The 26422-nt window shown below is 40.8% G+C and overlaps 1 protein-coding gene across 2 annotated transcripts; it reads right to left on the reverse strand.

Moving 5' to 3' along the window:
- LOC101162552 (lysine-specific demethylase 4A-like) lies at positions 1 to 25387 on the reverse strand. Of its 2 annotated transcripts, none has more exons than XM_011486387.3 (22): positions 25216 to 25387; positions 22384 to 22545; positions 21988 to 22163; positions 21782 to 21896; positions 21496 to 21689; positions 19821 to 19870; positions 19579 to 19682; positions 19356 to 19493; positions 19050 to 19276; positions 18408 to 18565; positions 17680 to 18305; positions 16092 to 16203; positions 15748 to 15923; positions 14324 to 14528; positions 12191 to 12270; positions 9168 to 9223; positions 8423 to 8531; positions 7336 to 7527; positions 6003 to 6173; positions 5776 to 5895; positions 5598 to 5690; positions 1 to 1108 (listed from the first exon to the last, which is right to left on the reverse strand). In XM_011486387.3, the coding sequence occupies exons 2-22, from the start codon at positions 22522 to 22524 to the stop codon at positions 971 to 973; spliced, it is 3381 nt and encodes a 1126-aa protein (XP_011484689.1). In that variant the 5' UTR covers positions 22525 to 22545; positions 25216 to 25387; the 3' UTR covers positions 1 to 970. The 2 variants fall into 2 exon arrangements, with proteins under 2 accessions (XP_011484689.1, XP_011484687.1); XM_011486385.3 differs by having other exon boundaries at positions 16092 to 16206.
- Between the last annotated feature and the right edge of the window lie 1035 nt (positions 25388 to 26422).

Raw genomic sequence — 26422 nt, forward strand, 5'->3', positions numbered from 1 at the left:
TGCCATTTTGAAAACAATTTTTTTTTTTTTGGAAGTGTTTTTAAAACTTTGCTCATCAAGTTGCTGCCTATGTTGTTCCAGAACATGAATTACACGAACCGATTCATTTTTTTTTTCTTAGCTGAAACTTTACTCACTTTACAAAGAGTGGACAGTTTTAAAGCCGTGGGCTAAAAAAAAAATATCCAGAGACGAGAACAGTAGTCACAAAAATATGAAAGCTGAAAACGGTGTCGGCTCACCTTATCCTACACAGATGCAAGCAACCTCGCCCTACCAGGAGGGGAATGGAAGTCGGACCTGAACACACAACATAAAGCTGCAAAAAGACGTGTCTATCAAACAATAAGTGCTTCTGCTGAAAGAGACATCCTCAACTCGCTTTCCATCCAAACGGGAACTTTTCCATTTAATAAATATAAAGATTTCTGAGGGTTTCTACAGGGTGAAGGAAAGGGCGTGGCAAAAACAGCTTTGCATAAGTTAATATTTACATAGAGAACAGAGGCATTATTGGCCCTTGGTACTGTAAGGCTGAGCCTTCCGATCCTATAACTTCTCAGCTGTTTAAAGCTCAGGGGGACGATCTCACTGACTGATAAAGAAACGGAGAGGTTGAACAAATACAATTGCAAGCAAAGCTCCATCCAAATGAATAACTTAGAAGAAAAGTCAGTTGATGAGGAAACCAACAACATTTTCCATCCAAACTTTAGCTTCTTTAGCTTGATGGCTTCTTCCTGAGAATTGGTAATTGATGAACTAAAGGGGAGAGAGCATGATGGAGTTCTATCAAAGTGTTTCACGCAGGAGTCATGATGAATCCCAGCCGTCGTTTTTCAAATGAGCAGCCTGAGAGGCCCTGGAAGAACAGGAGCTGCTTCCCGAGGAGTCTGCAGAAAACAAGCCCTGGAGCTCTTTGGAGCTGCTGGAGGAGTTGGCGGATGGGGATGACTTGAGGTTTTTTTTTTTATTCCATGATGGCTCTGTAGACGACAGGCTCGATGTAGTCCTCTCTGTATTTGGAGTTGATGACCCGCTGCCTCTTGGCGTTCTGCTTGACCTCCTTCTGGTTGAAGAGCTCAAAGCGCATGTCCGACGCCACCGACTGAAGACAAAACACAACAGAGTTCACGCTTTGCCAGAGCAACACCTCAGGCGTTCAGAAAAAGGAGAGTTCAACCTGTACACTTTAGAAACCAGTTGTGCCAGGTGTTTCAGCTTTCCACTCAAAAACAGGCTTTTATTTTGAAGGGATAACCTCAGAGGTTCTAAATCTCCAACATGTTTATGTGCATTAAGCGAGGTCACACAGTACTCCACACATCAACAAGTTACAACAACAGACAACTATTTTCGGATCAGTTCACAAACTGAACAAATGTATTACTAATTGTACCCGTAATACAAATATCAGCATGTAGTACCTTTTGCACCCGTACGGGGTGTTGACCCCCCCCTGTGGAGGCTCATGTACAGGAGTTTGAGGCCTCCGTGTTCAAAACTCTTGTGTTCACACGTTTTTAAGTAAGTTTTTGGGCTCTCTGTAGGTGGAGGACATGTGATGGTAAACAGTACTGCTTGTCCAGAGTGAACGCCATTAACGCCTAAATGTGTGTTCAAAAACGCCCCATCAGCACTTTCCTGAATGTGCATCCAATGCCCAGTGTGAACGTAGCGTGAGTTTTGCACTGCCACCTCAAGGGATGCCATGAAAATGGGATGTACCATTGTCATCAATCAATCAAACTTTATTTATAAAGCACTTTTCATATAAAAATATATAACACAAAGTGCTTTACACATTAAAACAAAACAAAATAATATAAAAACAAGCATGAAATTTAAATAAACAAGCACAAAAATAAATACATAAAAATAAAAACAGGGCCCCCCTCCCCGTACCTACACAACCCCCCAGTTCTTTCACATCTCCCACCCCCTAACTAATGGGGAAAGACGATGAGTAATAAGAAATAGGCTGAGCACGAAAACAGGATGTTGGAAACGCTAATAATTGGAACCTCCCTCTCTGTGAACAGCTGCATAACCAGCCAAATGCAGCATCACAGGCGGGGACCGCTCCACCACAGCTAAGAAGTGATGCAGGTTCCCATCTAGAGCCGCAGTGGCTGAACAGCAGCCGACCCAGAGGGAGAGGTCCCAACTGAGGAAGCACCGGAAAATAAATAAAAAATGAAAAAGAGAATGAAAAAATAAAACTTATTGATAAAAGCAACAAACAATGAAACACTGAAATAAGGTAAATTAAAATAACACATTAAAATCTAGTGTAAGTAAATAAAACAAATAAATAAATAGTGGTAGTAAACATTAGCTCAAAGCCAGGTTAAAAAGATGGGTCTTTAGCCTTTTCTTAAAAACTGCAATGCTCTCTGCGGCTCTCAGGTCCTCTGGCAGACTGTTCCATAAACAGGGGCCATAGTGTTGAAAAGAGGCTTCTCCGTAGGTTTTGGTTTTTACAGTTGGAATGGTTAACAGACCAGTACCAGAGGATCTCAGGGTCTGCGAGGGTTCATACCTTACTAAAAGATTGGATGAATAAGATGGCGCAAGACCGTTTAGACATTTAAAAACTGTTAAAGAAACTTAAAATCAATCCTGGAGCATCTGGGGAGCCAATGCAGGGATTTTAAAATTGGGGTGATGTGAGCCCGCCTCCTGGTCTTGGTGAGAACTCAAGCAGCAGAATTTTGGAGAAGCTGAAGGTTCCTAATGTTGGTTTTTGGAAGACCAGCAAGCAGGGCGTTACAGTAATCTATTTTACTCATGATAAAAGCATGCATTAGCATCTCCATATTAGCAAGAGAGAGTAGTGGGCAGACCTAACCAGATTTCTAAGATGATAAAAACCAGTTTTAACCACCTGTTTAATATGTGGGATAAAAGTCAGCTTAGAGTCGAAGATAACACCCAGGTTTCTGACTGTTTCTGAATGGCTTAATGAAAGTTCTTTTAACTCCAGAAACTGTTTTCTCTCTCTAAGCTTCAGGACCGATAACTAAAATTTCAGTTTTTCCTTTGTTGAGCTTCAGTAAATTATTTGCCATCCATAAGTTCACATCTAAAATACAGTTAAAAAGTGTTTCTATTGGTCTCGTGTCATCAGGAGACATACCTATGTGTAGCTGGGTATCATCAGCATAGCTATGAAAGCTGATGTTGTGGCTTCTGATGACATTCCTCAGAGGAAGCATGTAAATGTTAAAAAGCAAGGGGCCAAGGATGGAACCTTGAGGCACACCACAATTTATTTCATGGACCCCAGAAAAGCTTACCATAAAGCTTCTCTCCATGAGATAAGATTCGAACCACTTGAGAACAGTCCCTGAAAGGCCAAGACTTTTAAGTCTGTTTACAAGGATCAGGTGATCAACAGTATCAAAAGCTGCACTTAGATCTAACAGAACTAGTACTGAGATCTGACCTGAATCCAAGGCACACCTGACATCATTAATGATTTTCAACAAGGCTGTCTCTGTACTGTGGTTCGTTCTAAAGCCAGACTGGTTTATCTCAAAAATGTTGTTTTGTAAGAGAAACTCATTCAGCTGAATAAAAACAAGTTTTTCTAAAACCTTACTTAAAAATGGCAAGTTGGACACAGGTCTGTAGTTATTAAAAACTGAAGGGTCTAAATTAGTTTTCTTGAGTAACGGTTTCACCACTGCCGTTTTAAAGGCATCAGGAAAAATACCTGTCTGTTGAGGAGTTCACAATATTTTAAATCTCACTCTCAAAAGACCCGTAAAATGATATAAAAAGTGATGTAGGGATGGGATCTAAAAAACAGGTCGTTGGATTAACTTGGGAGAAAACTCAACCAAGTGTTGCAGCTTCAACCAGGTCAAAACTGTCCAGTGCTTCCTCAGGTAAGATCAAGCCATCATTTCCCAAAGAAATTTTTTTCTATTCATTTACGATGTTAGGTCTGACAGAATGGATCTTGCTCCTGAAGTGGTCTGCAAAGTCCTCACACAATGAGGCGGAGGCTGGCATTGTGTTTTTATTCACATTAGAGTTGATTAAAGATTCAATTGTGGTGAAGAGGACTCGGGTTATTTTTATTTTCAGAAATGATGTTTGCAAAGTAGGAATTTCTGGTCTGTTTTACTGTTTGACTATATAGTTTTAGTTGGTTCTGGTATAGTTGATAGTTTATTTCAAGTTTGTGTTTTCTCCAAAGTCTTTCGGCAGATCTACAACGTCTCTTCAATTGTTTCATTTCCTCAGTTCTCCAAGGGGGTGTAGGTTTAATTTTTATCTTTTTAGATTTTAGTGGAGGGAAGTGTATCGTGAAGTATTTGCAAAGATAATGAAAGTTACACATCCTGATGAATGGGTGATGGTGTCATACGATGCCCTTATGCCAAACTCTAGTTGTCAATAAGGTGCCCGTACTGGCTCCTTACTGACGGACGCCCAAAGGCTGCGTGCGCCCGCGGTGTACAGGTGAGACGCACCTAAGTAAGTCTCTAAGCACCTGTAAGATGTGTACATAAACCACACTCCGATTGTCTAATGTCCTCATTTTTAAAAGTCAGGCGGCACACAAGCGACGCCTTAGGGGTGAACAGCACAAATGGGGTGTCTGGTTCGGGGGGGAGGGGTTTAAAAAAGGAAAAAGAATCTGCATGACACGCCTGTGTCTCATCTACTTCACCCATACTTACCATTATGTGTTGTATAAGTGCTCGCTACGACCCGCCGTCTGCAGCAGGCTCGTAGAAAAAGACGTCAACGAACATTGTCTCTGTATGGGCTCACTGAGCGGCCTAGGATCTTAAAAACCCTGTGCGAGCCCCGTACAGGTCAGCCCATTTAACACCTGCAGAGAGCCCGTATCCACCTGTAGGGGCTGCTGTGACGAAGGCCTTTGCTTTCTATGTTTTCATGCTGATGTTGTTAAGGGACGTTGATGGCATTTCTCAGTTATCTATGTTGAGTTTCATGTCTCAACATCAAGGTAAAAAAAGGGAACTACATTAAAAATAAAAATGAAACAAAAAGATAAAAAACTGACCAGATAACTATAGGCTTCAAGTCACCTTGTCAAGAGAGAGCACCGCACCGGTAGATTAGTCATTCGATCTTTTTTTAATGACTAATCTCATCCCTTTTCTCCATTTTTAGGCCCAACAGTTTTGCAATAGTCAAAGTGAAAATTTTGTTTTACTTTGAAAAGCTAATTTTCGAAAAAGATAAATCAAAGAATTGCTAATCTACATTACATTTTTACAATTAAGTTTATGAAGAAAATAACCCAAGTTCTATATGTTTTCCAGACATATATGTGAAGAACATTCAAACCTAGAGGCCATAAACCATCCATCAGAAACTCTTTTCATACAAACCACTCCCATCACACCACAGCAGGAACATGTCTGAGCAGTTTTCTAACCGTTTAACAGTCTCTGCATGTTTTCAGTTTCATGTTTTATTGTTTTATGCTTGTAGTTTTTAAAGATAAGAGAGGCCGGGCTTCAGCTCACATTTTCCCCCCATCAAAAAAAAAAACCAAACAAAAAACGGCTGCGTGGTTTTATCGTTTGGTTTGATCAAAGGAGAATGCTCACCATGCGGGACTTGACTCTTTTGGGTAAATTCTCGTCTAGACTGTAGATGTCTTCTCTCTTCACTGTGATTTGGGATCCGTCCTCAAACTCCACCTGAGGGAAAACAGTCAGTGTTGAATCTCACACTGACGTCTGCAGACTCCTGCTAAAAGAGGCGAGTGGGGAGGAGGGGCGTTACCAGGTACATGGGGATGGAGTGTGACGCGACGAACTTGGCTCCGTAGATGAGTCCGTCGGTCCAGCGCACCTGGACGGCCTCGCCCTTATGAGGTGGGCCGAGGCGGATGCAGTCGCGGTTCTGTGGGCAAACAGAGACCTCAGCTGTGGTGAAAAACCGGAGCTCCTTCCGTTATCATTTTACAAGGATAAGTCGCAAGTGGGGCGCCGCGCGGCAGCCCTAATGACCTCGATGTCCTCGGGGAACAGGTTGTTGCTGTACGAGCCGTCGTCGAACACCACCTCGTAGAAGGTGGCCGTCGTCAGCTCCACCACGTCGCTGTGGTAGTAGCGGCCGTTTTTGTGCTTGCAGATCACCTTCTGGCCCGCGGTGACCTCCTTCAAGGAGGTTTTGTCACGCTGAGGGAAACAGAGAGTATTTTTCAAACTTTATCAAATCCACAGAGCAGGCCTCTGGGGAGATAACAGCATTGGGGGGAGGGGGGGACTGTGCTTCTGCACACGTGCAGGAGCATGCACAGACTTGACTATGACGGCGAGGCCTTCAGCATATGTGCAGCTGCTCTGATGTCATTGACATGTGGCTGCGCCGGCTCAGCACATGTGTTCCTCAACTGTTAAGTGGTGAAACTGGTGCTACAGGCTCACATGTCCACCAAATCTGAACTAAATCCAGGAGCAGTCTGGGCTCACAAAACACAGCTGTCAAGAAATAGGAACAAAAGGACTAATCTCTACGAGGGCCACAAAACCAGATAACAGCGGTTTACACCATTCTCTCTGAGATCGGACTGTTTGGACTGCAGCCCATCAAAAATGTGGGAGGAAGAGATCAGGAGCAAAGTTTACAACCGCTGTTTCCTTACTTCCATGACCCTATTCTAAAGAATTAATTATAAACAAATTTTGCTTTGGGTCAATACTGCAAGCAGTCATTTCAAAAAGTGACTATTCTCACCATAAAGTTGTGAAAATTAGCTAAACTTTTCGCCAAAAGTGTTTTTGAGACTTTTGAAATGAGCAGGAAAATCCCTTCTACTGCCTCTAATGGATAGAGGATGTACTACAGAGCAGAAAATATTCATACTTTAGTGATATTTCATTACATATTACTACCAGTACTGTCACTATTTTTTTCAGTGTTTGATGGCACCCGAAGTTTAATAAAAAAAACAAAAAAAAACACAAGAGAGTTGTGGCTATGTAGTGAAATAAATATTGTGTCATTTATTTAGTATAATGTTGAGTTGAAAATTCTCTAACCAGCTTTTCAGATGACTCTAAAGAGTTTGTTGGTCATGGAAATAAGGCGTCAGAATTCAAGTATATTCTAAGTACATTTGGCACGTTCCTCATCTTTAATAAGGTTTATGTGGGGCTTGAACGTTTTCAGGCTAAGCTAGTCACATGGCATTGCCTTATTCAGGAATATGGCTGCAGATCAAGCCATGCTCTGATTATTTAACAGGAAGACTCGATTCAAAGCTGAAATCCAGGTGATCACATGGAAGTCTTCGCTTGTTACTTCGATGTGAAATGTCTGGGGTGGCGGGGGGTGTACCTCGGGCATGACGGGCGCTCTGTGTCGGTGACAGGTGATGAAGACGACGAAGGGCCAGTCGTCCGGGTGCATGAGGACGCCGGCCGCCTGAGCGCAGGTAGGGTGGAAGGCTGTGGAGCATCGGCCGTGGGAGCACTGGACGCAGCAGCCCTTCACCTCCCTCCTCATCCGCTTCCTGCAGTATGCGCACTTCTGTGGAGAGGCGCCAATCAGGGGTCAAAAGGGTTTTAAAGGGGGGAAAAAATGGAGAAAGGAAAAAGAGGAGGGCCCAGATTTAAGGAAGAAAGAGTGTTATCACAGGATTTGACAGCACTTCCTGTCTCTTTGGAGAGAAAAATATATATTTGGAGAGAAAAATTAAAGAAATGAAAACGGCTGAAGACTGCAAGAAGTTTCCTTCACAGTGTTCTAAAAAGAACCTGCGATGGATGAAAACCACCAAATAGTAAACTTAATTTTTTCAATTATAGATCAATTATTTAGGGTGTAAAGCCCCTCACCACACTTTTTATCCACTTTTCTCAGGCAGACATGAACTTTGTCCCACTTTTTTCTCTTGTTTAAACTCTTAAAGTTCAAACCTTTGTAGAAATAGAAGTCAAGTATTACAGATTACAAAACAAAGATCTGATGAGGATTGAAGATTTCTGTCAACGTGGGAGGCTGAACCCGTCATGTCCAGGACACACGCCACTGGAGAAGGACAGCAGCCATTCAGGACGAGAAACACAATACGCAAAAAAAAAAAAAAAAAAAAAAAAAATAAGTATGCATCATTGCACACAAACAAAATAAATTGGCAAAAACGCAAGACTGAGAGAGGTGAACCGAGAAACCATGTCACAACCGACTCCTAGTCCCTGATTGGTCAAAGTTCCACCTGGTTTAACTACATAGAGCCCAAGAGCATAGACCGTAAAAATTTGCGTGGATTCACGTGAACGCGAGTTTTCAATGTTGAAGCTGGAAAACATGCGTTTACACAGACTTTTCATCTAAGTGGCCCAGGGCGGCGTGTTTGTAGCATAGCAAGGATGACCACATGACCATTCTAGCTCAGCAAAGTGCCAGAACCGCACAGTCTTACCAGCCTGAAGCGGGGCAGCGGGATGGCAGAGAGGTCGATGGGGGTTCGCCGGGTGATGTTGACAAAGCGAGCTTCCAGCACGGTGATGGCACACAGCACATGAACCCACCTGTGGGAAAGGCAAACACGGGGAGGATTCAGGGAAAGTGCAGAATGGTCAGAGTGCCATGCTTCTATTGATTTTTTGTTGAATTATTTAGCTTAAAACAAACCGATTTCTTGGAATCGGTTTGATGTTTGTATATATGTTTTTTTTTTATAAATGGACTGAATTGAATTAAAAGTGAGAACTTTATCAAAATGTATTCCGCCAAATGCTCAGCTGTAAATGTTTAGCCCTTTTAGCCCCACCCAGATTCAGGATGTTCTATTCTTAACCTTTGTATCAATGCCACTTTTAGAAATATATTCGTCCTGTGAGCAAAAGTGGCTGATTGCATAAGAGAGCTTAACTTTTAGAAACCCACCATATACGTAAGAGGGGAAAACCTGACCAACTTCAAGTGAAACCTACTTTCCTCACACTTCCTCCTTGTTGAACCACAGGAAGTTCAGCAAACCCACATGAATATGGGACTCCACAGAATCAATTTCAAGAATTGAAATGCATTTATGTCAAAAATGAGCGTTCTCATGTTAACTGCAGCCCCACTATAAAAAAAATTTGTGTCCTTCTTTATAAAAACGAAAAAAGAAACTCCAGGAACCCGAAGAGGCCTTCACTTCCTTTGCTGCAAACACTTACTTGTCGTTGTTCGCCCTCTGCAGAGCTCCGCCTCTCAGAGAACACAGGCAGCAGTCCTACAGAACAAAAATAATTGAAGGTCATCCTGACTTGAAAATGTGACGCTCTTTTTTTGTTTAAACTTTCACTAAACAACGAGCGCGTGCAGCTGCAGGCAGCGCCAATTCGTTGGTTTCAGGCCGTTCCAAACTCTGTGATATTACAGATAATAGAAAAACAATAGCGGCGCAGATTTTGTTGTTTTGTTTCCATGCACTGACCTGCCGCCCCCTATCAATTTGTGCTGCGGGTAATTGCCCGTGAGGCCTGTGCCTAAAACCGCTACTGTCTGTAGGTACTGTATGTCCTTTGACTTAAAAAGACATTTTGATGGACAGAGTCGTTCCGTGATCAAATACTCTTGTTGCTGCAGTAAATTCAGGCTATATTAATGGCGTTACATGGCTGCCATTAATCGAACGAGCGCAAAGACAACTGAGCGAGTGTATACAGGAACTGAGTGAGCGAACCTCACAACTGCGCAAGCGCAATTCTGACCGAGTGACCCCGTATTTTACAAGGGTACGGTTGTGAACTGAGCAACGCTCCTGGGTTTGCGCGCAGTGTTATGGGGATGTTTTTGCATCTTGTGGCCGGTAACCTTTCTGTTTGATCTGATTGGCCGAAATTTGCAAAATAAAGACACCTAATAAAGACACCAGCTGTAAAACGCGGTATTCCTCGGTTAGAATTGCGCTTGGCCAGTTGTAAGGTTCGCTCACTCAGTTCCTGAATACATTCTTTAAGTTGTCTTTGCGCTCGTTCGATTAACGCCATCTTAATTACCCAATTTGCACTAAAGGTCGTCAAATTCCAGTTGCTGGTGATGGCACCAGCAGACGTCCCATTCTGCAGCCACAGGGGAGATTCCACTCCAATGGCTGTGCGAAGCGAGCGATTTAAAAAACGCTGACAGGCATATAGACCGTTAGACTTTGTGAGAGATTTTCCAAAATAATAATATTTAGGATGCCAAATGATATGCAGAAATATTATTTCTAAATGAAAGAAGAACAAACGGACAGGAAGCAGAACAAGTAGAAAGCCTTCGACAGAGTGAAGGTTATTTGAGGTAAAGAGGAACTCCACTTCCTTGTGGTCAAAGGGGAATCTTTTTTATATACACTGTAAAAACCATAAAAGAAAAGAAAATGAAATTCTAAAGTAAACCAAAATAAAGGAAGAGAGTGTTCAAAAGGAAGAGCCAGAGTGGGGGTTGGGTTTTCCTCTACAACCTTTGTACTCGTTTATTCTATGTGCATTAAAAAAGTTCTCACTGATCACTTTTTTCAAGAACCTTTTCAATATTTTGTGTAAATCGGAGTTAAACGTATAGCCAAACAACCAAAGGTTCCACGTTCTGATGGATGTACAATCTAACTTATAAAGAAATTGCAGTACCTCGAGTGACCACTGGAGGCTGGTTTCAAAAGTAGCCATTTCCTTTTGACTCTCATGTTAACTTTATAACAATGTATTAATCATATTACTGACATTATTGCTTTATTCTTTACGAGGACACTCAACTCAACAAAACGTTCTTTTCTTTGTTCAGAATTCTCTGAACCCAAAACAATCGTCATTGATGTAACTCTTGATGCGCGTCCTGATAATGTGGTCCTCACAAACTGTACTATTCAAAACCAAATCCATGGAAGATGGCAGAAAAAAGGAAAGATTTTTGACACAATCCTTTTGAAACCTTTTTCCACATGTACACAGTGAGTATAATCTAGGCGGCCTCTGTATGCAATTTGTCAACCAAAGTGAAATAATGCAGACTCATGGACAATGTGGATTAGTAATAGTCACCAATTGTACTTCAGGAGCCTCTCCAGGGTTGGATTTAGAAAACAATCCCAGATTTTTAACAGCTTTTTTTTTCATCTTTAGAGTTTGTTCCACATCCCTTCTTTGACCTAAAACCACTGACTGTGTAAGAAAACTGGACTGACACGTTCTAATTAGGAAGAACCCACCGGTTCCAAGAAGCCAAAATCCAATAAACGTCTATAGAGATATAAACAGCTATTAATCAGTCCTTCTATTTGTTAGAATAACCAATCTTGCTCTGATACCTTATTTTAACATGTTTCTGTTAATCCTTTTTTTAAATTATACTTTCTCTCTATTGCATGTTATTCGAGTTATAAACTGACTAATCACATGTCTGGGGTGTCTGCTGGCCCCACGTTGAGCGTTAGAAACCCCTTGTGTAGCTTTTCAAGTGGTAGGGGTGTGGACTAAATCCCAACAAGCTCACTCCTGAAAGTGGTTGCTATAGAAATGACGACGCATACCGTTTTACACGAATCAAGACTTAACTGACATCGTCTGGCTCCAACATGCCGCCAAAAAATGAATTGACTTCATTTGGTTGGAGCTGCAAGTTAGTCTTTTTCTGTGAGTGACGTCACACTCCCTCGGTCCAGTTCCCAGATACAGTCAATTCAATTCAGACTATTTTCAAACTGCGCATCCTCGGTTGTCAAACATTATTTTCACTAATTTTCTTTTCTGACAACACCTGTGCCGGAGTCAAACACACTCGCCACCAGCTCCAAAATTTCCAGGACTTATCTGAAAACTAAAGTCTAAGAAAAAAGAAGAATTCATCTCTGAAAAAGCGTCACTTCTGCATCATTTTTAAAACTCAAACAAGAGCAAACAAACGCCTTTCAGACCAGTCACAGTCAGCTAAACATGTGAGTAAAATGACTTGTAGAAAAACCAGGAAGTCACAGTTTCATTAAGGAACCCAGTAAACATGACTGATAAAGTCAAAATAAACAGCTGTTACCTGATCTGTAAATGAGTCACTCCTGTGCTCATTATTATACCGAATAATCTTTATTACATGAGAAAGAACTGCATTTGAGCAAATCAGCTTCTATTATCATTAGAGCAGCTCTGCCACCAAACATGTGAGTTCATTGGCTGCAATAATGACGTGAAGCAGGCCGCTGATAGTGTCCTGAACTGACCTCAGTGAGGGCGTTGGCCTCACAGCGAGCACAGCGCCAATCATCCAAGTCCTCTTCATCAGCAGATACACCATAGCAACCTAAATGGAGACACAAACCCACGTCACATCTCCTGTCCGGCTAACAGCGCCGTTTAACCCCATCGAATTTTTTTATTAAAGCGTGGTCAACATTGATTGAGACAACATCCTGTTTAGACAAACATAAAAATGTATGCGCCAAAAGATGAACTGAATGTGCTTTTTGGCAGTGTTGTCTTGTGTTTTCAGAAAGTTCCTTGTGATTTTTTTTTTGTTTCATTCTAATTGCGGATTTCCTATTGCAGTGAATTTTTTAAACTAACTTTCTTTTGAGCACTTATGGGGACTTTGCCATGTCCCTAGCTCAGTGGTCTCCAACCTTTTCAAGGCCACAGACGGGTGTTTTTAAGGACCGAGGCCAAAGTTCACCTTTCAACTTTTTAACTTCCGGTTTCTAAAAAAAAAAAAAAAGATTTTTCAAATTAAAATGCCCGTCCATGAAATTCAGTTTCAGTATTAAATGTTTGCAGATGTTTTACAGATGATGAAGATTTGATGAGTTGTCAATGATTTATAGATATTCAATAAAAGAAACCTTACAGTTTTTTTCCCCTTTCTCATAAATGAACATTACAAAACTCAGAATTCAATTCAAGCTCAGGTTATCTTTCAGAAAAAGAAAAAAAATTATATTTTGTTTTTAAATAAATCTTGATTTATTCACACAGAAGTATTGTTGGTGCTAAAGTTTCTCACAGATGGATCCCAAATTTAGCCTTGCTGTAGGAAAATTCTTAAGGCCCTTTTACAAGTTCACACAAATCGAAAACAACTTCCACAAATCTAGACCTTTATTTTATTGAATCTTCGCTCTCTGTGAAATATTTGCAGCTGGTTTAAACTTGTGTGGGACTCCTTAAAATTTGATGTTTTAGCCTTAAATGTTAAAGTGGAGGCTAACAACAGGATGCTAACATCGCTGAAGAAACCTCCTAAAGAAGCTTGTTTTTGTTACCTTTGTTATCTTGGGGTTATTAATCTAGCAATTGGAGCAGCCGCTTTGAAAAGGTGAAAAGCGAATGTATTTAAGACACGTGAGTAAACAAGAGAGAGTAAAAGACGGATGTGGTGGACAGAATCCAGTAAACTTCTTTAGAAAGTAAACAAAACAGAAATATAGTGATCCCTCACTTTAACGCGGTTTACTTTTCACAGTTTCGCTACTTCACGGATTTACATCGTTGCATTGTGTTCTGCATTCTGATTGGCTAAAAAGTCACTCAACTTCTTCTCTACCTGTGCGTCAGTAACGGTGCAGTTTAATATGTACACGTACGTAAATCAGCTTGCCAAATTTACAACACGTACGTTCAAATTCTCTTGCAATTTCGGGTTTCTCTAGAACCCACAGAAAAAGAGCGACAACAACTGCCAATCACTATGTTCTTCTCCTGAACAAACACAGCTGCACCGCGGGCTTCAAAAGAAGAAAACACTGCAGAACGGAGTCGATGCAGCGGCTCAGTCTGAAGAGCAGTGAAATACACCTGGGTCACTATTTGTCCGACCACCAGTGTGTGAATGTGTGAGTGAATGTGTGTGTGACTGGGTCAGTGACTGTAAAGCGCTTTGTCCTTGTAGGAAGAAAGGCGCTATATATGTATACGCCATTTACCATTTTACTTTGTATTTTTTTCATAATAATTTCGAATTTTCTCCTGTTGAATCCAATTACTTGGGTCGCGGTGGGCGGGGCTAATCTCCGCAATTTGAAGCCTTCTGTTCACATTGATGATTAAAATTATTATTTGACAGTACAGTACAGAAGTTATTTGTTGAAAAAAACATTTTATAAAGTACTTTTATTTGTGAAACAAAGCTTGAGCCTGTAAAATGGTTTGCTCTTTCTTTTCAATGTATAATAGAGTATTTAATTTTATAATAATTATAAAAAAAAAAAAAAGGTTTCTACTTCATGGATTTTGCCTATCACGGGTTCTTTTTGGAAAGTAACCCCCGCGAAAAACAAGGGTTTACTGTAATCCAAATTACTGGGGGGTTTTTGGTCTATAGTTTGAGATGCTCCCCTCCCTTTTACAGTCTTTCCACTTACTTGTGTGCACGCGGACGCAGCACTGAGCACAGCTGACCAGCCGGCTGGTTCCATCCTCCTCTACGTTGGGGTTGGACAGCTGTCCCTGCCCGCCATCGCTGCATTTGTTGGAATGGGTGTTGAAGCACATCTCAGGAATAAGCGGCTTGGACCACTGACGCCCCCTTGACCGCTTCACAAGGACCGCACCGTTACCGGACTCCGACTTTGGAGAAGCAACATTCAAGACGATTAAGTTCCATTTAACTCATTTAGGGCTTGAAACATTAAAAATACAGCCATCAGATTCAGCTTCGACCCAAATGTAAAATAAATTTAAAAAATTAAACAATGTTAACTTTTCTGTTTTTTTTAAATATGTACAATCATGATTTTAAAAGATTATACAATCACAGCATGAGAAGACATCAACATGCGGCCTGTTATGCTACGTGCTTTTAGCACATTCTGCCTATGGTGTTCACACTGGACTATCGCTACCTCATACTAGCGCATGTACCTGCAGGTGGAAGAGATTTGGTGTGAAAGGTTAAGGCGGTGCAAATCTTAATCCAGGCTGTTCCTTTAACAGCTTTATTCCATTATATGAAAGATTCGGTGTCATAATTGCAGTCGGGCACAAACCCAGATGACTAATTTCTCCTTCATGAACTATTTACAGACGATTGAAACGATTGAAATCCAAGTTCCTGATTGGTCAAAGTTCAACTAGTGTACACTAGTTTTGTGTACACACCAAACAGCTGCGTACAGCCCATAAATGGTCGTAAAAATGGGTGTGGCTACACGTGAACGCAAGAGTTTTGAATGCAGAACCCTGAAAGTCGCAAATATGTGTCGATTAACCCTTGTGCTATCGTAGGCACTTAAACATTGGGAGTTGGGTCATCTAGACCCACTAAACAGTGCTGTGAACCTTTTTTCTGCAATGATTTGTGATCTTCACTGGTGTCCATGGATTACATGAAATCTTTCCACCTTTATCCTCCTTTGTCATGGTAGGGAGGACACGTCATTGTAAGGGTGGGGTCATCTAAGATAGCACAAGGGTTAACAGAGACATGAGTTGCCATGGCCGGAGTGAACGTAGTTTTGGCGGGACTCCAGCTTTAAGGAGAGAACACAACAGAAATGAGTTAAAAAACTTTTTAAAAAGTGCAACCCCCAGCATGAACTCCATATAGATTTCAAACTACAAAGCATAGAAATGTTTTACTCTCTTCCTTATTGAGTTCTGTTGCTGCATCATATTAATAGTTAACAATAATACTGTTCTTTAAAATGAAAATTCATGGTAGAACAAGGGAGCCCCCTTGTGTCAGGGTTTCTGAACTGCCGGTTTGGGGAGATTTTTATTTTTTACTTATCAATTTGAAAGTAAAATGTTGGAATAATAACTGTGTAGAGGGGGTGTTGGGTCTTACCTGATGGTATGTGTGAAACAGCAGGCAGATGGAACAGTACGGAGCCTGCAGACCGACTTGTTTGTTGTACTCCTTTTCTGCCTGGGGATTAAATAGTCGGCTTTGCCACAGCTGAACGAGAGGCTTGGCCCACTCCTCCTTCTCTTCTGGTTCAGCCACTAGATCCACATCCACTTCTGAGAGACGATAACCGAATTTAGCGCAACTGTGACCTTTTTTCTTTTTTGGTTGACTGACAGTGATAAATACAGTACTTTTCTAGTGATCTTCAAGAAATCTAAGAGTTTGCTGGACCAATAAAGAACATCGTGATGAACCAACAGGTGAGCTATAGTCGTACAGACCTTCATCGATGTCCTCTCTGAACAGAGGATGGTGCCGCGGCAGCTTACAGAGCAGAGTCCCCTCCTGCTGCTTCTTTGCCATGGACTTGCAGTAAGTCTGTTCCTCTGACACCTGCTGGAGAAGTAGGAGTACAGTACAGCATGAAAACGTCAACCAGTTCCATCTAACACGCAGATATGTCCACATTTCTATAGTTAAGTGCATTCTGGGACAGTCATACTCCATGCGCACATGAATACATGATGTACTTGACTGTTCTTGCGCTGCATTCATGTGCACATTTCCCACATCCCCACGGCACACGTGCAAACAGCAGATATACCTTTTTTAACTTTGATGTAATTCAGATTATTTACATCTAAATCCATTGTATGTCTCAATTAGTTCATTCAATTTTAACAATATTTTTGTACTCAAATTAAATAGTGAATTACTTATTTAATTGTTGCATATTCAATTTTTCGTTTAATTCAATATTATGTATTTACTTTCTTATAGAGCCAGTAGATAGTATTTTATTTGGAAGGTGCTTGTTTTGTTATTTATCTATTTTTTATACATTTTTGTCCCATTACCTGTCTTTAACAATGTCTACAGTCTTTCTTTACTGCTCATAATTATATAATATTTTGTATTTTCTAACAAAATGTGAATACTTTCCCATTTGCAACATTCCCTTTTTGTGCTATGTGTACTTATGTTTTTAAAAATGACCAAATGGGTGGGATTATGATCAGATTTTTTTTTTGAATTCTGTTTTGTGATGCTTTTATTTTGTAAAAAAAACTTTGCATTTAAACGTTCTGTATAACTTGCAAACATTATTGACTAGTTTTTTCTAAGACAGTAACAAAAATCTAAATGAATCAATGAATGTTTTGAGAAATTGCAAACAGGAATCTGTTGGTTGTGTTTCACCTGTTGTGAAGCCTCTGACTCAGGTGTGTTGGAGCCAAGACAGAGATTTCTGCTGTAATTCACTTGCTGCTGATGACAGGCCTGTTTCTCCAACATTGGCCTGATTCTAACAAGTGTCGCACAATTGTTTTCTGACCATTGACTGTTTATGAGAACTGGACTAAGCAACCCCCCCCCGGCTCCAAGAAGCCAAACTCCAATAATCTTCTACTAAGAAATAAACAGTTATTATCAGTCATTCTATTTGTCAGAATAACCATTTTTGCTATAATACCTTATTTTAACAAGTTCCTGCAAGACTTTTTTTAAATAATTTTTTTAAAGTAATTCAAGTTATAAACTGGCCACTCAGAGGCCTTAATCAAAGTATGTGGTTGAACGTTTGACATACTTCGGGAAGCCTTTTTGTGTCTGCTGATGTCACCCTCGCTCGGTCCAGTTCTTCTATACAGTCAATGTTTCTCGTTCAGTTTGACCAAAACTTCTTGCTTGTGCAAAAACAAAAAAAATAAAGGGGCCTTTTTGTGTCGGTGCAAGCTCTTTGAGACAAGGTGAGATCAAATGAATCCTTTTTAGCAAACTAGGTCTGCTGGAGACTGGGTTTTGGAATTCCAGTGATCTTCAAAGCCTCATTACTGTTTTTGAAAGTGAGTCATCAAAACCACTGACCTGCTGATTGTAAGCTTTGCAGACGGGTATTTTAGTAAGTTGTGTCTGCGTGGTTGGGGGTTCAGGTTTGCATGGGAGCTCAGCTGCAGGTATGTCCTCTTCAGCTGCTTCGCTCCATTTCTGCACCAAAGGACTCGGTGTCTCCGATTCATGTTGAGCTGCGGCTGCCGGCATCCTGGTGGCTTCTGGCTGCGCCTCCATCGCCTCAGCGCTGGGGGCTGCAGATACTTGCTGGACCTGTGCTTGTGTGCAGGCTTTATGCTGGAAGTGGCGCGGCTGGTGCTCCCTGGCGTAGCTGTGGACCTGCAGCTGCGTGGGAGGCCGTCGCTGGCCCTCCAAAGTGTAGCTGTGCACTTGAAGCGTGTCTTTTGGACTTAGTGTCCTGTGAAAGAGCAAGCTGGCCACGCCCATTTTCCGGACGGCTGGGGCGGCGCCGGTTGTCCTAGTTGGAGCCACTGAAACCGCCAAATGTCCGTTTCTGGAGTTTGACTGGCCCAATATTGTGGGCGCGCGGGTCTTGGAGTAATGGGGAGCACAGCAGCCCTCACAGGTACTCTGCGTTAAGGTTCTGTGAAACGGATCCATTAAAGTGAGCTTGGTCGGCGTGACGACCAACTTTGGCGGGCCTGAAAAAGCAAATGACAAATAACATTTCTATTGAATCTCAGAGGCTCACAATCCAAAGTGGCTACCAGGAAACCAGGAACACGGCAGAGCGCATGCCACACCTTTATTCTTCTTGCCGTCGTGAATGGCAGGTCGGGGGGGTATGAGGCTGAGCCGTGGCCGCTTTCCATACTGCTCAGGATCATCTTCATCCTTCAGAGCAACCTCACTGGGCACCTCCAGACACACCCGGTGTCGCTTCGTCTCGATCCTGTGAGTGCTGAGAAAAACGTTCCAAAAGCATAAGGAGGCTGTCCTATTAAAAATAAGACAACCTGACATTTACAGACATTGAAGCCACAAAAGCCAACTTCACGTTATCAGAGGCAAACTCCAATCACCTCATAACAAATGCGATTCATCAACAAAACAAAATAACTTCTGGTTATTTCGGTGTGGTTTCTGCTGGTTTAATTGATCTAGAGAACTGAAAAGATAAGAACAGCAGGCTGTATGCGATCTTCCTAAAAATAAATAAAGTAAAGAAGTGAAACTAAAACATCTGCAGCTGCAGCATCCGTCCATGTTTCAACCAGAAAGGCAGGAGCTGAAATGAGGAGTGAGGGGCTTCCTGACCTGATAAACAAGATTTGATATCTAACAAAGATGGAGTCAGAAGTCAGTCTGCGTCCTGACCCAGTAAAGAACAATTTACTCCAAAAAATAAAATAATCTGAATACCAGGGCACCCTCTGAGGACATACCTTCGCTTCTCTCCGTCCTCCCCATATCTGTTGCTGGAGCTACAGCTGCGGCTTTGACTGACGTCACAAAAAGACTCGCCCAGAAACTCCTGTGCCTCCGGCGTGGGCTGCGAGTGGTCGATCGAAGTCACATCTCGCCCTGCCAGCCACTGCTCATAGCGATCTGGCTGGAACTTCTTAACAAACACGTCCATGGAGATCTTCACCATGTCCTTACGGCAGGAGCACTGACGGATGAGAGGCTTTTAAATCAGACGGAGATTCTTCTGAATAATCAAACTTTTTCTTTTCACAGTTGCTCCTCACCAACACCGCCTGCTTGCCGTACTCAATCCATCTCTCTGTGGCGAAGTTGGTGGACTCGGCACAGTTGAAGCCATGGTTGAAGCCAGCGTGATAGGCATACGGGAAGGTGATCATGAACTCCCCGGCCTCCTGGGTAATCTGAAGGAGCAGCACCAGAATTACAAATGCCTCCATAAAAGCCCCACAGTTCACTTAAAAAAAAACAAAAAAACATTTCTTTTACCTTCTCAAATGGTATTCCATATTTCTTTAGTATTGAAGGGGAGATGAGAGTCATCTTATGCCGTAAGAAGGCCTCACAGTTCTGGGAGCTACCGGGGAAAAAACCTGAGATCACAGATGAAAACACCGTAAGGTGCGTGAATGCAATCAAACTCCAATGGAGTAAAAAACAAAAACAAATCAGAACATTCATTCTAAAATCATCAAAATATCCATCTGTTGACATAGTCTTCTGTTCTTTACCTTTAGCCAGGCGTTCTAATCTTTTGCCGTGTTCTGGAGAAACACAATACCTGCAAAAGTCAAGAGAAAAGCGAGTTCAGCAACGATATATCTGTTAGTTTTCTTTAGGATAACTTCTGAGGCCAAGACAGATGACAGAAATGCAAAACACTTTCAATTGATTTGTCTATACCAGGAGTCGGCAACCTGCGGCTCTTTCATCTCTATGGCTTTGTAAAGTAACTATTAATTTAAGATTGTCGTGGGGCCTTTAACACCGTCGGGATGTGCGAGAAAGCAGCACGAACGCGCGGCGGGGGCGTGTCTGCGGGTGTGAACGTGGACCAGAGTCTGTTTTGGGATGGAAATTCTTCTAAAATGACAGTACATGTTGAATGAGGTTGAATGAGAAGTGAATAAAAGCCTCTTCATGGAGAACCTCTCCAGGTCGTCTGTTGACCAGCTGTTGTATTTTTGTGAGCAGGTCTGAACCAGGAGCGGGTCGGAACCAGGCGAGCTGCTCATCCCTGGAGCGGCTCCGCTGTGCTGACGAATACGGCCAGCAAGCAGTAAACAGGAAAGGCTCTTAAAAATAAATAAATAACGGGTTGAGTATTAGGTTTAAAAAAAATCTAAATGTAGGCATTTTCTATGTTACTATCGACCTGCGTCACCGCCATGACTCCCGCCGGCGTGTAAACCCAACAATGTTCTGACCCAGGTAGGACAACGACGGAGAATTTTGAGAAAACAGTATGTTTAATGGGCAGATTTGTTTGCTTATTACAACTTTACCAGTATGATTCATATGTAATGAAGAATTAGCAAAGTCTCAAATGTGGCGAGACATTCCAGAAATAACACGCAGCTTTTGCCCAAAAAACATCCTGAGAAAAAAGTTGTTTCTTGACAAAAACCTATCAGAGAAGCGGATTAACTGCTAGTTAATTACAACATATTTGCTAGTTTTGTGGTCTTTCGGGATATAGTTCTCATCGGAACCCATTAAATGACAGGGGATACAAAAAAATGAACCTCTCTTACTTGGTTAAACTTGGTTTAACCCCTTCTCTGTTTCTAATTTAGATAACTGATCTGCATTTGCTATGTTGATTTCTAAAATAGTTGTTTCTATTTTTCCATAATAAGTAATTCATCTTGGTCGTGTGAATTATGATACTTCAGGATTCTTAATTCTGTCTGATAGAAGCTAGGAACCGGATAATGACAGATCATGTAATGAAAATGGTTACAGTATAACAGAGTGGGATTATAAAAGTTGGCTTCCTTTCACTCCCTTTCAAGCAGTCTTTGATTTATTGTCTAATTATCCTAAGTTTGATACATCTTTGTATGAATGAATAACTGCTGATTGTAATGTTTTGTGCATTTTTTTTTTGATTGCTTAAAATAAACTATTTCAAATCAAATTCACAACAAACCATTTACTCCACTTAATATGGCAACACTGATTTTTTTATATAATTGGAAATAAATGTAGGCATAAAGGGGTTAAATACAAGATTTGATTTTTTTTTTTTCATTAATTCCAGAGGACTTCAAAGGAGTTTAAGAGGTTTTAGTTCTCTTATCTTTTTAAGTTGGAAGAATTTGCACAATTGGAGGGTGACTAAATACTTTTTTGCCCCACTGCAAAGCATGAGGCAGAACCCGAGCTTTGTATTAATATCCTTACCATGACTTTGGCTCTCCAAAATGCAAGTAATTGATGCTGTAAAGGTCCATGTCCTCAGTGTGCCATGCAAAAGTGGTCTTCCACATCCCAAAATACAAATAGGGGGTATTGACACCCTCAATGGTGATGCCGCTCTCATGTTCTACAGTATCCAAGATGGTGCCCAAATGGCAAATATTCCATTCTTTGATATTCTGTAACAGAATAGAAAGAAAGATTGACAAAAAGGTTGGAAACGGCAAACCAAAGGTTGTCACAGGAACGACGCCATGGGCGGTCAACTCACAGGATCATATAGCGATCCATTCACATCCGCTCCGTATATGGGAGGGTTGAATGTAACATTCTTCCAGTATTTTCTTTCCAGTTCGTCAAAGTCATCGTAACGAGGACTGCAAAACCTGTGGAGGACATCGGTTAACGCCACGTTTCCATAAATAAATACATATATAAAAAGCAAAACTGTCTTAAATGTCCCGATTTCTGTCTCACTTGTCACTGTTGGCGATTTTTCGAAACTCTCGAACGGTCATGGACCTCTTCTGTATGTTGTATTGGGTGAAAAGACCCGATTGGCCTGTCACCACCTGCTGGATTGGTGCTGGGATCACCAGATCGTCAATGTCGTCATACGACCTGCGAGGCCTCCACTCCTTGGGTGGAACAATCTTGTTGGAAGGCAAAGATATTTTTTTTTAGGAAACGTTATGTATGAAAGCAGTTTATGGAAGTTTAAGTAGCAAATGGAAACAACTTGGTCTAAATTTGGAAAAAAAGGTTTAATTTAATGATTATTTCTTCAATAAGATTGATTTTATTTGTGCTTCATTTCTGGAAGAAATTCAATTCCCTTAAAAATAAAATACTAAAGGAGATCCTCATACTTACTTTGGCCAATCCTGCTTTGTGAGCTCCCTTGGACTCTATATAGGCAATGTAACGGTTGAAGTTCTTGAACTCCTCAGCAGTGGGGTAAAAAGTCATGATGCCCTTGGAACCATGGTTTGGAGAAACCACGTCGGACGCCATTCTTAAGCTGAGTGGGAGTTCCTGCACATTAAAGGAATATTGTGAGCTATGATATGCTTATAGAGTGGAAGAAATGTAGATGTATGCACAACATCAAACTAAAATCGTAAAATAACTGAAAATGGTAATAATTTATAGCTCCTTCTTTAACCTTGGTTGGCGTTTAAAAAAAGGTTCTGGGGCACTTTTTGAAAGGTAAAAAAATATATATAAAGATTTTTTTGTACATTTTTACGAACCAAAACATAAAATGGGTCCTGAGAGTTAATTATTACCCCCAGATTGTTAAATCCTCTTAAATTTAGCTTCAAAAGGTAACAATTTGATTCAATTCAGTTGTGACTCTTTTTCCAAAAACGATTAATAAATAAAAATTTCCAGCACTTTCACAAACAAATTAAATGTATTCAATCCTTTTTTGCACAAAACATTTAATAAAGGTCTTTTTTAAGACCTAAATTTTAAAAATCGACACTAATTAAATAAAACTAATTTGCCAATTTAATGAATTATCATTGCTTCTTGAAAGTAAAGAACAATTTCTATTGATACAATTTCCTTTTAAACACAGCCTTACTTTTACTGACTTAAGAATATCATTTAGAGACAAATGTTGCCAATCCACCAAAACCTCAAAGAACTAATGATCAGCAGTTATTAAAGTATGAATAACAATATTGAAGTTTTCTTGTGAAAGGTTCGTTTCCCAGGGGGGGTGGGGAGGTGGCGGGGGCAATGAGCTTCATCCAGTGTGGGCCCTTAGGCAAGACCCTTCGCACTTCTGCTAAACTATGCAGCCAGGAGGGGGCTCAAGTCTGGGTCCCCCTGTAGCAGTGTAAAAAAATCTCTGCCAAACCACCTGTGCCAATCAGTTCAAGGTGATTGACTGTGGCCACCCCAGAAGGGATACACCGAAAGGTGAAAAGCAACAGCTTGTGAAAGCATTCAGACATGTTTTAAGCATTGACTCTATATGAGAAAGAATATTTAATATAGGAAGTACCTGTTGGCTCCAAGAAGCCAAAATCCTATGGACTTCTATTGAGAAACAAACAGCTATTGCTTAGTTATTATATTTGTCAGAATCACTATTCTTGCTCAGTGACCTTTTTTTTTACGTGTTTTTGCTAATTCTATTTTTTCCTGATATTTGTTTCTGTAGTTTAAGTTATTTAAGTTATAAACTGACCAATGAGAAGACGGTGTCGCGAAAAAATGGCGACTGAATTGACTTTGTTTGGTTGGAGCCAGAAGCAAGTCATTTTCTATGGGTGATGTCACACTTGCTCAGTCCAGTTGTCATTGGCGTCAGTGGCGTTAACATGAAGTCACGAGTGAAAGACACCTGTGACCGACAACACTGCAACTAAAGCAGCACATCTAAAAGAATCCCAAGACTTTTGGACTTATGATTTGTGCACGGAGCAAAGTGGAGAATCGTTTTCGCTTTCTTCTCAGTGGTGCAAACAACCGCAACACCCTGAAAACCACAGACCAGAAACAAAGTCCAGACCGTCAGCCTAACAACTAAAATGTGGAAAGGCTGTTTATTTACAAGAAACATGCAAACTAACAAGAAACAGTGTCTTCACTGCCAGAACTAAACAGTTTTTGTTCAATTTTGGTTTAAGCTCCTTCTACCCCGTGCACACAATCCCTGCTACAGAGATCAGAAGGTATCAATAAATGTTCGTCAATAAAATGAATTCCACCAAACAAGAATTAATTGGCATAAAAAAGATGATCACAGAAAGAAAAATAAACACTTAGCTCCGAGTTAGTGACAGAAGAAGCTACCAACTTAGTCTGCTTGCTGGCTAACTTGTTAGCTAGAAAGGTCCCATGAAAAGTTAATTTACTAGCTAATTTGTCAAATAAAACGACCTTTTTATTTTTGCAATAAGACCATTAATAAGATTATTGGCGAGGGCAAGATTTGGGGAATTGAAGAGAAAGGCCAAAAAAATGCTTTGCGCTCAGGTGTACTTCTATGATGTAATTTCCGGTTTACAAACAACCGGCAATAAGTGAACGTCCCTGATTGGTTAATCCCGGTCTCTTTAAAATCTGCCCTCACGTGTACTTATTTTATATGCTAACCCCAAATTGACTAAACGACTGGTGGCAATTTGCTAAAGATACATAGTTCATTCTGAAACCAGACTCTCTGCGGAGCAGAATGTTAGCTAACCAGTTAGCATCGCTAGAGGTTTTGCTCCCATTAGCAGCTCTCGTTCTACACGACAATAAAATCAAATGCAGGCGGTTTGAGTCGACTCTGTCGAAACATTACACAATTCTGAGAAATGCTACTGAAAAAAATCGGTTCAATACGGCTTAACACTTGCACTGACTGTGGTGGGATACGTCTACACTCTAGAGCAGACTCCGGTACACTCATGCTAAGTAAATCCCGTTCAGCTCGTAGTGAACAAGGATTAGCATTCTTACCGTACAGGCACACAAATAAAATAAAATAAAATAAAACGCACGTCCTCCTACAGTATTCCTCGTGTTAACAGAGTCAACCGTTTTCAACGAAACTAATACATACCAGGAAATAGACTGTACCCAAACTGTAACATAACTAGCGTCAGCGCGGATCTTCCTGGTTATCGTACAACCTCTCGGGGTTAGCATTGCGAGTTCATGAGTTTCGATTCTCTGCTGCGTCAACACGAAGCTACTCACCACTTGCTCTCGATCGAACCGGAGTCCGTGGCCTGCGATACAAACAATCTACGATCAATCAAAACTACCGGATGGCAAATAACGGGGAAAAGGCTGCCTGCTAGCTAAGACTCGAGATAGTTTCTCGAGATCCTCCATTACAACCGCTATGCGCGCGCACGCACGCAGCTCATTATGTTTACCAAAACACTCACGGGGCACGCTCAGCCAATCACAGGCCGTTTGGGCTGTCCCGTGACCTTTTTTTTTCTATGTTCAGACCCAAATTAATTATATAATGAAAAATATACTTATGATATGTTTTAAAACATGTGTTTAAAAACGAACTTGATTTATTATTTATTACTGCTTATTTATTTTATTACTGCTATTATTATTTCATAATTTAGTACTCTGCCCCCCTTAAATCTTAGGTTTCTTCCAAACCTTTTCTTAACCAATAAAAACCTATTTTCACTTTATTATTATTATTATTATTATTATATAATATTAGCAATAAACAACAACAAAAAATCTAAAATTTCCTTTTTTACCATTGCCAAAAAGTGAGTAATAGGGGTGTAACAATTCAGTGACTTAATTCTATTTCTACGATCCAACGACATTGATCTGTCAAAGGTAAGTTGTTAATCAAATCGACAACATTATAAAATCTTTTCAAAAATGATATAAATTCAAACATATCAATATTGGAAAATATCATTTGGATTGAGACTCTGTATGGTTATTTTTTTATAACCTCAAAACAACCAAGTACATCACAGCAGACAACACACATGTGATGCAGCAAGAACTGAACAGTCCATCATTCCAGTCCAATGTGTGGAAACAGACATGTACATGCATACATACAGTGTGGTTGAATGTTCTAATAAGGTTCCCTTTGGATTATTTTGATGTGGAAAAACAACAGTGGGCTGAACTTTAGGAAACTAAAATGTGAAAGAATTTGCCATTAATTCTTGTTTACTTGTTTGTTTGTACACATATTTAATTTACACTTGATTCTCTTGCAAGAAATACAAAACATCTGGAAAACCTCACCTGCACTGTTCAGTACCAGGTATTTATCTCTGAGTCACACTGGTTGAGGTTTTGGCTAAAGATGTCCTGAATCGATGTTAGGTCAATGAATCAGAGCGATTAAAATGAATACTCACTATGAATCAACCACAAATTATGATATGAAATGAATCGTTACACCCAT

Source organism: Oryzias latipes, chromosome 17 (genome assembly GCF_002234675.1).
Source record: "Oryzias latipes chromosome 17, ASM223467v1".
Lineage (NCBI taxonomy): Eukaryota > Metazoa > Chordata > Actinopteri > Beloniformes > Adrianichthyidae > Oryzias > Oryzias latipes.